The sequence below is a fragment of the Marmota flaviventris genome, chromosome 9 (genome assembly GCF_047511675.1).
Source record: "Marmota flaviventris isolate mMarFla1 chromosome 9, mMarFla1.hap1, whole genome shotgun sequence".
NCBI classification, from domain to species: Eukaryota; Metazoa; Chordata; class Mammalia; order Rodentia; family Sciuridae; genus Marmota; species Marmota flaviventris.
The window spans coordinates 49,937,510-49,949,667 of NC_092506.1; the positions used below are offsets into that span (position 1 = coordinate 49,937,510).

The 12,158-nt window shown below is 46.5% G+C and overlaps 1 protein-coding gene across 8 annotated transcripts in view; it reads right to left on the reverse strand.

Annotated features, from left to right (window-relative positions):
• The window catches only part of Bmal1 (basic helix-loop-helix ARNT like 1), a 99,956-nt gene that overhangs the window by 30,889 nt on the left and 56,909 nt on the right, over positions 1–12,158 (reverse strand). For 5 of the 8 annotated variants that reach the window (XM_027942284.2, XM_027942283.3, XM_027942282.3 and 2 more), the window contains 3 exons: positions 4,221–4,349; positions 888–1,012; positions 94–241 (listed from right to left, as the gene is read on the reverse strand). In XM_027942284.2, coding sequence (XP_027798085.1) covers positions 94–233 — 140 coding nt within the window. In that variant the 5' untranslated portion in view covers positions 234–241; positions 888–1,012; positions 4,221–4,349. Of the gene's footprint in view, positions 1–93; positions 242–887; positions 1,013–4,213; positions 4,350–5,818; positions 5,883–9,942; positions 10,037–12,158 lie in introns of those variants that run through there. The other 3 variants (XM_027942277.2, XM_027942280.2, XM_027942281.2) reach the window with 3 other exon arrangements.

Below are 12,158 nucleotides of genomic sequence, written 5' to 3' on the forward strand. Positions count from 1 at the left end.
TCTCCCGAGAGAAATGGGGGCTGGCCCTAAAATCTCCACACCCATCCACTGATGCCAAGTTTAGCAAGAGGAAAACGAGCCCAGAGGCCTTACTGGTAGTCAGTGGAGCTGCCTTTCCGCTTGCGGTTGCAATCCACACCACTGGTGCCAAGGGAGCTGGAGAGTAGGTCGGTGGGGCCTGGGGACATGAAGTCACTGATTGTCGAGGAAATGTCCATTCTCTGGTCCGCCATTGGGAGCTCTGGAATAGTTACAAGTGGGCATTGATGTCAAGTGGTGGAGGTCCTGGACGGCGGTGAGAGACACTGGGGCTGGTTTCTGGCACTAACATATCTAACCCAGTCAGCCCTGGACAGGCACATAGCAGAATGGAAAGATCATCTCATTTATTTTAAAAGTTTTGTAGGTAATTTAGGCTCATCTTCTCATTTTTCTGGTAAAGACAAAAGCCCAGACAAGCTGGGTGACTTCTCTAGGTCCTGAATTGGGCGGGCCATGGAAGAACTATACCGGAAACCAGGGACTAGGAGACAACCTGTGTCCTGTATATCCTCTGCCACTCCTATTTTATTTCCTTCTAATCAATAAATATATGATCAATATAACAAATGAACATGATACTTGTTATCTTTGTGTTTTTGTTACGACTTACAAAAAAACTGTAGGAAAGCAGAAAATACAAGAAAATTCTACTTGGGCGAGTCAATGTGGTTCTTCTCTATCCTCAGCACAGGCAAAGTCTGTCCTGTCTCCCCAATGTCCTTTTATATCCACCCTTCCCTTGCATAATAAAATATAGGTGTCATAAACAAATATGCAAAGTATTTTGAGAATTTGTATTTTATAAGTACATAGTAAGTTGGCCCACAAAAAAGGATGAGAAGTACCTTCTAAGGAACTCCAACTCCAGACCCAGTTGAAGAGGCTGGGCCCTGCAGGCAGTCAGGGCTCTCAGCTCCAGGGGATCTGACTGGAGCTGTCACTCCTTCCCTCTAGGCCCAAGTTCCCTCATCTGAAAAACAAGAAGATAAGTGTGAGTCTTGCCTTCCACTATCACTGTGATACAGGAGGGTTAGTCAACCTGTCCCTTCTGGTTGGGTTTGCCAACTTTTCACATTTATAAGCACTGCAGAGTGAACATCTCTGTGCATGTATCTCTGTGCATTTGAGCTATTATCTCTTGGAATAAATTTATAAAAGTGGGGCTGATGGGCCAAAAGGGTACCTACATTGTACATTGTAGAACCCACTGAAACCCTGAGTTCCTGGAAAGCTCAAATAATTTCTATCCCCCAAAAGCTCTTGCCATCTTGAAAGGGGGGAGGTCATTGTTTTTCTTGTCCTATGTTTATAGATATTTCTGTCTTCCCCTGTGTCTACTCATGCTCCACTTCTCTACCATGATGGCCTTCCATCCCGTTTTCACCTGCGCCCCTGGATACGACAAGAGAAAATGTACATCTCAGATACCTGCAGGGCTGCTGGCAGCCTTCACTCCCTGAGCGTTTACTCTCCCCTCTGCTATCAAAGACTTCATACTTTCTCTTTTCTTCAAACTTCTAACATCTCCCTGGTCCTCACTCTCAGCCCATAGCTTTGCTTTTTTATTTTATTTTTTTTATTTTGGCAGTGCTGGGACCAGGGCCTCACGTATACCGGCTAGCATTCTACCAGTGAACCACACCCTGAGTCCTGATAACTTTGCTTCTTATTTAACTGAGAAAAGATGCCAGGACCACATGCACCAGCCACCTAGATGCTGGTGTTGAGGATCCCTTTGCCCTGACTCCTGATCCAATTCTGCCTCTCTCACTTACCCAAGACCATCATTCCAGAACCCTGACCTGAGCCCAATCCAGCATCATCCACTTTCCCTACACTACTGGACTATTCCCATTTGGTTAAACATTCATGTTATATAACTCCTATCTTGGGAAAAACAAACTTTTGAACACTATCCTCCTTTAGCTATTATTCCATTTTCTATGTCTCCAGTTTTTTTGGTTTGACTCTCTATGACTTAACTCAGATCAGGCTGTTGTGCCTATCATCACATTCAAACAGCCCTATCTGGGTTCCCCAGTGCCTCCAGATAGCTAGATCCAATGGCCCTCCCTCCTTGACCCTCCAGCCGTGACCTGCAGAGCTGCTCTCTCCTCATCAGTCTCTTGACTTGGGAGATGCCACCTTCTCGTGATTCTCCTTCTACTTCAGTGTTCACTCCTTTTCATTATCTTTAGCTTTTTTTCTCAACTTCCTCACCTCTAAATGAGAGTCCCACAGGTTGTGGGTCTTCTCTGTCTGCATTCACTCTCTAGGGGCTCCACCTGCCTCATGTCATGGTTTCAACTACTAGACATACTCTGATAACTCCAAAAATGTCTATCTGCAGCCTGGAGGTTGCCCCGAATTCAAGTTTGTTAACCAGCCATCCAGGTTTGATAACCAATCAATCTCCATTTGAATATGCAACAGAGACTGAGAACCGAAACATCTACCACCAAAACCCAGTTCTTCCCACACCAAGCTTTCAGCCATTCCTGGGTCAGTATGTGGTACTTCCCGCTGGTCATCAGGCCCCAAGTCTGGAGGCCTCCCTGACTCCTTTCTTCTACAGCCTACATCTAGTTCATCAGCACAACCTATTGCTGAACCTTAGATTTCAGCTGCCTTCCCTTCTCCATTTCTGCTCAGTCACTTCATCAGTGAAGCCTGAATAGCCGTATAACATGAGCCCTGCCAACCTGCCCCTGCTGAAATCTATCCCCCACCCTAACCCAGCCCTCATCCAGACTTCACCTACAACAATTCCCTTCTTTCTTTCTTTACAGGCTGTCCTCTCCACTAGGCTGAAAGTGCCCAGAGAGCACTTTGGCTTGATTTCTGGCTTTGCCTCTTTGGTGCTAGAACACCAAAGAGTTAGCACATAGCAGTGTCCCATCAGCCAATGGAATGTTAGGGTGTGCACGTTAGGAACACTAGTCCTTTGTTCATCATAGATGTTGCAAATACTTATTTTCCTTTTAACCATGTTTATGATATTTGTGTGTAGTGCTCAAAGTGACATGTTTTAAAAATGTTTTCTTACCTGAAATTAATACAAATACTCTTTCTACTAATACTTTTATATAATTTTATTCCCTTTGTTGCAACATTGGAAATTGAACCCAGGGGCACTGTACCGCTGAACTTTGTCTCTAGCCCTTTTTATTTTTAAAAATAATTTTTTAGGGGGGCTGGGGATGTGGCTCAAGCAGTAGCATGCTCGCCTGGCATGCACGGGGTGCTGGGTTCGATCCTCAGCACCACATTAAAAAAATAAAATAAAATAAAGATGTTGTGTCCACCTAAAACTAAAAAAAAAAAAAAAAAAATTAAAAAAATCTCTCTCTCTTTAAAAAAAATAATAATTTTTAAAAAATTATTTTTAGTTGTAGTTGGACATAATATCTTTATTATTCGAGGCAGGCGCTCTACCACTGAGCTACAGCCCCAGCCCCCTTTTTTATTTTGAGGCAGGGTCTTGCTAAATTGCTGAAGCTGGCCTTGAACTTGTGATCCTCCTTAGTCTCCCAAGTTGCTGGGATTACAGGTGTACTCCATCATACCAAGCTTTTAATTTTATTTTTTTATCTACAAATTTAATCTGTTTGGAAATTATTTTGGTATACTAGTTAAAGTTAGGATTTCTTATTTCCCTCTGGGTATACTATTTATCAGACCATAGATCGTCTTACCAATAATTGAAAAATGCTACTTCTATTGATTTGTCATGTATTTCTAGACTTTCTCCTCTGTTCTCATGATTTAGTTCTTTCCATTTAGTAACACATTGCTAAGAGGGAGGCTTTAGAATACATTTTAATATCTAGTAGAATGCATCTTTTTCCTCTTTTTAACCTTAATTTTCAGAGATTTCTTGGCCTTTCTCTCTAATTCATCCCTCAGGAAGAACTTGATAACTACACTTAATACCACTAACCCTGTTGAGGGGCTGCCACTATTGTCATCGCTCTTGCTAACATTTACAGAAGCAGGGCTCAGAATGAGTACAGCACTCACCCGCCAGGCCTTGGGGACTTAAAGAGCCCTGGCTCCTAGGCCACATGCCAGACACAGGTGCCACTGGTGTCCTCCACCCCCTATTTTTGAACAGCCAAGCAAATGCGAGCTAGCAATGATCACAGTCACGGGGCTGGGGTTAGGGACTTACTTATTACCTGAAGTGACAGCTCTCAACCTCAGTGCCAGCCTGGGAGGAGCAAGGGGCTGCTGAACTTGTCGGTCACCTCAAAGCGATTTTCATGTTTTTGTAATTTCCTCTCAGGCAGTCAACTTCTTCCAAAAACCTACAGGGACAACCACAGGAAAAGAAAACCCAGACAGGTCACTTTGGAATAAATGAATTTGAAAATCAGCTCAGGGAGTCAGGAGAGCACTGCAGGACAGGCTCACTGTCCGTCTATCGCCACGCTCCAGATGCACTCGCTGGCCAGCTTCGTGGCCATCCTCAGCTCCCTGTTAAACCTAAGCTGAGAATACATGAAGGAACCTGGCAGGAGACATTTTCTGTGAAAAACAATGCCTTCCAAGTACTAAAAATGGATTCTTAGACATGTTCTTAAGGAAAGGAAGGTAATTGAGCTTTATTTTTCTCCTACTGAGTTAAGTAATAATAGCAAACACTAGAGTGTTCTTTTGCATAAAGTACCATCCTTATTGTCTTATGTGGATTAATGCATTTAAACCTGAAAATCACCAAGGAGGTACATACTATGGTTTTCTCCATTTTACAAAGAGATTGAGGCACAGAGAGACAAAGAAATTAGTCAAGGTCACACAGCTAGAGAATGGTTGGCTTCCAGGAGCTATATTCACTGGTAAAGACATTGTTCAGCATTTGCATTAGAGAAGGCAGTCACCTGAACCCAAGACCAGGAACAATGGAAGATGACAGAAAACATTAAGCCACAAAAAATGCCAGCAAGGCCATCTGAAACTAATAACAGGAAGCCAGCTGATACATTTAAGAAAACGTCCATGAACCCCAAGCCTGTCTGGGCACAGCACACATGAAGCTAAGACAGAAAGAAATTCTGCAAAGGGCTCAGATCAGCCAAGTGTCAGTGGTGCCCTCCATCCCTCCCTTGAAGAACAAGGGGCCCTCACTGCCCTCTGACCTACATGGCAGATTCCTGCATCTGGAAAGAACTGATCTAAAAGGAAGAAAGGGCCTCCCAGTCCTCCTGATCCATGCCTGCTCTGCCTGAAAAAAGCAAGATTTAGACTTTAGATGGGGCTTTCCTGACCTTCTGAAGCAGAAATTTTGGCATTTCACATTCTGCCAGCTAATTCTTACAGTCTTCGGAGCATGACCTCTGTCTTGATCATTACTGGATCTTCAAGTGGACTAGAACTAGGAAGAGATCTGCTGCTGCCCTCCTGATTTAGTCCTCTTTGCAATCTGATTCAGAGTCTTTCAGTCCAACTCTGTTGACTCCAGTCTAGACATGTGCAAATAACACAACATGAAACCGTGGAGCCTCAGTTGGTAAAGAAGTGGCAAACAGATAAAAAGTCCCCAGACTTCACGTGTGCAATTCCACCCTCTCCGAGTGGCATGCCATTCCCAGCCCCCAAATCAGCTACTCAGCACCTCTCTGGGCATCCTCCTTCTCCCTCCCACACCCAGAACTCCACAGCCCTCTGAGGGATGGTCCAGCCACCTCCCTCTCTCCTGTCACTGCCTCTGTTGGCTGCCCCCTCTCTAGTACCAACTCTGCCCACTGTGTTCAGAGACAGGAACCCTCCCCCTTACTTAGAACATTTTGGTGGCCTCGCTGCTCCTTCTCAGGTCTTCCAGATAATTCCCAAACTCCCCAGCAGGAACCCTTAGGCCTTGCTCAATCTGTAGCCCACCTCCCCTTGCTGCCCCAGCCCAGCCATACTAACACTGAGAGGGTTGTAGGGGTACTGGCTTCCCTCTCTGTAGGCTGCACCTGTTTGTGGGTGTGGCTCCCTTTAGCTCCCGTCGCTGGGGAACTGCTTTCCTTTCACTTCTCTCCCTGCAGAGGGTTCTGATCCTCATGTAGCAGGGTCCTAGTTATAAAAGCCTCCCCTCCAAGGTCCCAGCCTCACTCCAGGGGCAGTCACTGAACATGCCCATACCTCATCCCCTTGCCCATTTTCCTGAAACTCAGATGAAGGTTCTACTAAGTCTTCAGCACCAAACTCCACAGGAAATGTCTTACATTGATTAATTTTTTTCAATACTCAAATTTACTTTATTGAAATTATAAGAATAAATGCTAACACAGGTTTTGGCACTATCTGTATAAAATAAAAGTCAAGAAGGACTTTCTTAGGATCTTAATCAAGGTGAGGAAGCTGAACCTGCTGTGATACTTGACATTCACTTTAGAAAATTCTTTCCCTTCAAGAAGGTGTTCTTAGATCTAAGAACAATAATTAAAACAAAACAAGCTGAGTATGGTGGCACACGCCTATAATCTCAGCTATTTGGGAGGCTGAGGCAGTAGGATTGTAAATTAGAGGCAGCAACTTAGTGAGATCCTGTCTCAAAATAAAACTTTTTGAAATGTCTGGGGATGTAGCTCAGAGTCAAAGTACTTCCCTAGCACAGGAGGCTCTGGGTTCAATCCCCAGCGCTGCAAACAAAACAAACAAAAGACCCCCAGCTACACTTTCAAAAGGGATTTGAGTCAAGGAGGGGGCTCCAGAAGCATTAGGCGCCTGCGAGAGGGAACCTTGCTGGAAGTGCGTTCAGAGGGCCACCATGGTGCAGCAATGCAAGTGGCACAAGTGAGGACACTCTCAGGAGAGCCTGCCTGTGGTCAGGAGGCACATGCATGCCCACTTCTGAGTCAGAGCTTCCCAAAGGTGTTGGGAGGGCAGGTGGTGAGGCCTGCTGGACAGACAGAAAGCAGGGCACAGAGGGCCTTGTGCAGTGTGCCTGGGAAGAACGCAGGGGCCGGGGGCAGCCTCTCTCACCTCAGCCCCTACTCCTCTGAGCACAGGGAAGGGATTTCATGGATCTACCCTAAAGAGCAGGCAGCCAGAGGAGGAGTTATAGCCTGTCTGCTCCTGCAGAGATGTCACAGCTGCTGAGAAGCTCAAGGCAAGGGCGTCACCCACTAGTAGGTACCAAAAGAAGACTCAGCTATTCCCCTGAGCAGGGGAGGGCAAGGCTGCCGTCCCTTCTGAAACCTACCCCACCATGTGTATAGGAAGCCGACCACATCCAAGACCTTCCGTCCAGAGCAGACACCTGTCTCTTTTCCTAGGTTCCTGGTCCAGCACCTCATAGGCTGAAGGAAGAGAAAGGGGACCTGGGTCAACTGCCTTCACATTCATGTGATTAGCTGCTCCATCTTGTGGGAAGATTCTGTGCTGCACCCTGGTGGTGGTGGTGGGGGGGGGGGCGGGCCTGGCCTTGCCATCTGTTCTGATCAATGATTAAAAGCAGAAGTGACAGCCTCATGAGACTGGCAGTTTCCTAGGCAGAGCCTCCCTCCCCCGCCCCTACCCCGCAGTCAAGCTCTTGGGCAGACAGCAACCAAGATGTTGAGGTTGCCTATTATGAGAGTGTCTGCTACAGTTTGAATATGTTCCTCAAACTTCATGTGTTGGAAATTTAATCTCCAATGCAGCAGTAGGGGGAGGAGGGGGCTGGTGGGAGGTAACCAGGTCATGGGGGCTCTGCCCTCACAAGTGGGCTTGTTTTAAAACTCAGTTCAGCCCCCTCTTGCTCTCTTTTCCTTCTGCCTTCCACCATGGGATGACATAAAACAAAGGCCCTCACCTATGCCAGCACCTTGCTATCAGACTTCCCAGCTTCCAGAACAATGGAGAAACAAATTTCTTTTCTTTATAAATTACCCAGTCTGTGATATTTATCTATAGCATCACAAATGGATGAAGACAGTGATCAACTTGTCTGTTTGCTTCAGACCTTCCTATTTGAGCACTGAAAGTCTGCCCCAGGAAATCCTTCTGTCCCCCAAAACTGGAATAGTTGGTCACTTAGTTATAACCACTATACAATTCATTGGAAAGTAGCTGACACACATAGAAAGAAGGAAATAAAGACTAGGAGCCCAGGGCCAGATCAAGCCTGATTTGGGAGGAAAGTGTTACAGTTTGAATGTGAGGTATCCCCCAAAAGCTCATTGTGAGACAGTGCAAGAAGGTTTAGAGGAGATGAGAGCCTTAATCTAGTCAGTGAATTAACACCCTAATGGAGATTAATTGAGTGGTAACTGAAGGTAGGTTTGGCTGGAGGAGGTGGGTCTTGGGGGTGTGGTTTTGGGGAATATATTATGTATCTGGTGAGTGGAGTCTGTCTCTGTCTGCTTCCTGATCATCATGTGAGCTACTTTCCTCTGCCACACTCTTTGACCATGAGGTTTAGCTTCACCTTGACTCCTGAGGAATGGAGCCAGCTGTCCATGGACTGAGACCTCTGAAACCATGAGTTCCCCAATAAACTTTTCCTCTTAAAATTGTTCCTATCAGGTCTTTCAGTCACAGTGGCAAAAAAGCTGACTGAAGCAAAGGGCTGTACCCAGGACAATCTGTATACTGTGTCCTTACTCCCACTTTCCAGATGAGGAAGCAAGGACTGGAGAAGGAGTTATCTTGCTTAAAATGGCTCATGGGGATTGAAACCCTGGTGTGCTTGGCTTCACTGCTGACGCTCCTAACCACCATGCTGCTGCCAATCCTGTCTCCAAAAACCACCCCAAAAGTAAAATACAAACACAAAAACAAAACAAACACTAAAAACAAGCATTCCTGGGGAAGAAATGAGGGGAAATTGTAAGAAGAAGAAATTCAGGTTCAGGAAAACTGTAGGAACTGAGCACATAGATTTTCTCTCTGAGGTGGCTGGCAGCTGGGGCAAAGAGGGAAATAGTCAGCCCTCACTCAGCCCAGTTCCTCTCTTTTTAAAATGGGACCCCAACGGAAGCCCAACTCCTCTTCTCCTCCAGTGCCACCTGCAGTGTGAGTTAGATGGAGTTCTGCTAAGACACTGTGTGCAACCTCATGGTGTTACTAGGGTGACTGACAGCTTTCAGAGATGTGGTTTCCTAACAGGGCATGGCTTAGAGAAATGTGGTTAATAGTAAATCGACAGTATGACTATCCTGTCTGGTCTACTTCTCCACAAACCCCAGGCTGTCCGGGGGCCATGTGTTGCCATCTCTGCATTCCCAAAGCTTTCAAGGAGCTGGCCCTGGGTGCGGGACATGCTCTGGAAATACTGCTTTCCTTTCCTTGACCAGAGAGCCAGCGGAGGCCTTGGTCACATTTTCCCTAGCTTGCTAAGGGAATGAAGGCTGAGCTGCTCTCATCTGTTCAGATGATGGTGGCCTCTGAGCAGAGGCAGGAGGCTGGTGGGGTTCTGTCCCCTTTGCAAGACCCTCTTGATGCTCCATGGGGCAGTTTAGTTGTCTTGCTTTGCAGTACATGGATGTTCTGAACCTGAGGTAGTAGGTGTTTGTACCCAGATCAGCAGAAGCTAAGGCAATGAGGACCCAGGGAGCAATCCACAGTCCATACGTTCAAGATGGCCTCAGTGCCACTGGAGAGATGAATGTTTATATAAACATGTGACAGCACCAGCAAGACAATAGGCAGGGCTGTGCCACTGTGAGGACACACTACCCCACTCCAGCAGGGTCCTGTGCATTTGTAAGTGGCAAAGATCTGTTGAGCCCTTATGACATATCTCCAGCAGGTGGCAGTCAAGGGTCTTAAGAAAGGAGTGCTTTTTCCTAGCGTGGGGCGTGTGCAGGACACATGAGCAGAACAGATGAGGAAATAATCAGCTTACTGGCTGGCTTGTGTGTGTGTGTGTGTGTGTGTGTGCACGTGGGGAGGGCAGCAGTGGAAGCAAAAGGGACCAGGGAGTAGATGAACCTGGGATCAGATGTTGCAGGTGTTTGCCTGATGGACTGGAGGGATGTCAGGAGAGTGTTCTGAGCAGAGGAGGCTGCGAAGCACAGGCTGTCAGGGGCTTAGGGGACAGCCCTATTTGTGGCACTTGTATACCCAATCCTACTGGTAGCTTGAGGTGCTTGGGGACCCTGAAAGCAAACAAATCAGATAAATGATTGCATTTGGGGCTACAGGACTTGGCTGGATGGTTGAGATCTCACAGGGTTTGTGAATCTGAGCACTTTGTGAATCAAACAATGCAGTTGATGGAGGAAAGGCCATAGAGTTCCGGCCTCAGTCACAGAGGGTAGATAGAGGGACTCGGAGGTCTAATGACGAATCATGAAATAGACTAGGCTGTAAGTTCCCCAAGGACATGCACCCAGCCCAGCAAGGAACTCCAGCGGTGTTTGCTGAATGAGAAAAGAAATGTCTTCTTAACCTTTCCACATCTCTCATGGAAGTACAGGAGTGAGAAGAAGCTATGGTCCCACTGGAATTCTGGGAGGACTCTTGGTCCTGGATATAGACGCACTGATGGTACAAGTGGGAGTGGTCACCATTCAACTGACAGCTAAGCAACTGCCCAAACTGAAGGCAGAGCAAACACAATGGTCCTAATGGAAGCAACTGTGTGGACATCAAATCAAGGAGATGACTCTTTTCACAGGTTTGAGGAAAAGGACTTCAGAGTGACATGGAGTCTCAGGAACCACCAACCCTTCCCTCCCTGCCCCCGCAAAACACCCAGGAACCATCCTAAAACAAGCAATGATACTACTTAGTGCTTGTATGTTCCAGCCAACAGTGGTTGAGGGCGTGTTGATGGGAGATGATGGTTGGGTTTCAAATCCTGACTTCACCTGGCATTCAACTCTTAGGTCCAATATGTACCAGCAGTGTGACATTGGGCACAACACCCAGCCTCTGACCTGTACAATAAGTATGATAACATTACCTGCCCCGAGTGATGTGAACAGAGAGATATAACAGTGTTTAGCACGGTGTCTAGTCTACGAGAAGCCCTCTCGTAAGTGGGAACTGTTACGATTCTCTCATTAACCATCACAATAGCTTTATAAGATAGCTAATGTTATCACTCCTGTTTTACTGATGAGGAAACTAAGCCCCAGAAGGTAAGTAACTTTACCAAAACTGATGATTTTCTAGGATTTTTGAGGATTTAAGCCCAGGTTTTAATTAAAACCATACTTTTCCATTATGTGGTATGACTTCCATCAAAATTCTAGGGATTTCAAACTTCTTCAAACCAACGCTTACCAAAGGTCTTCCTTGGAACACTAATTCCATGGGAATTAATGATATGTGGGTGGGGAGGAAGCAGAGGCCTTCTAAATATGGAGAAAACTGGATTAAATAGTCAGGTTCCTTTTCTGCAGGGCTTCTTGGACCTTTAAAGATGACTATGGAGTATGACATTCAGAGACAATCAAGTTTCTCATTCCCCAAGTATACACATACACACATTTTTTGATCTAACGGCCAAGGGATCAATGTGGCACACTGAGAGGAACTCAGCTCTGCAAAGCCATTCAGGATTAAAGGTCTTCTCTTCTGGGACCCTGCCTCCCTTTCCCTGCTGATGTCTTTACTGGCTCCTCTGAAACAGCCCAAGCTCTGAGGTTCCTGTTCCACTTTTCTCTGAAGAGTCTCTGCCCCATGCATGCTCTTGGGTCAGGTGTCACCCCTGCCTCTCAGCACCTTATACACTCAGCCTGTTCCCCAGGCATCTGGAATCAGGGCTCTTCTCTAAGAGTCTTCCCTCCAGCTTGGGCCCTGGGGTTTGTCTGCATTACCTGGAGGATGACAATGGATCTGAAGCTACAAAGACAGATCCCAGGTGTAGCCCCTCCCTGAGCAGGGGTCAGGCCTCACTCTCTTCTGCACCCTGGCGCCCAGCCCAGGGCCTGGCATGAGGAGACGTACACATTTCTGTATCACATCAGACAAATGATTGCATTTGGGGCTACAGGACTTGGCTGGATGGTTGAGTTCTCTGCCATATTCCTTCTGCCCTGCCACCTTAGTGGGAAGGAGCCCACACAAGGCAAAAACTCTTTTCCTGACCCTCAGCTTCGTCATGCCCCTGCATCCAAAGAGTGCACAGGAACAAACCTGTTCAACACCAAAAAGGACTGACATGTCATACTCTAGGACCTGTTAATTGAAGACACATA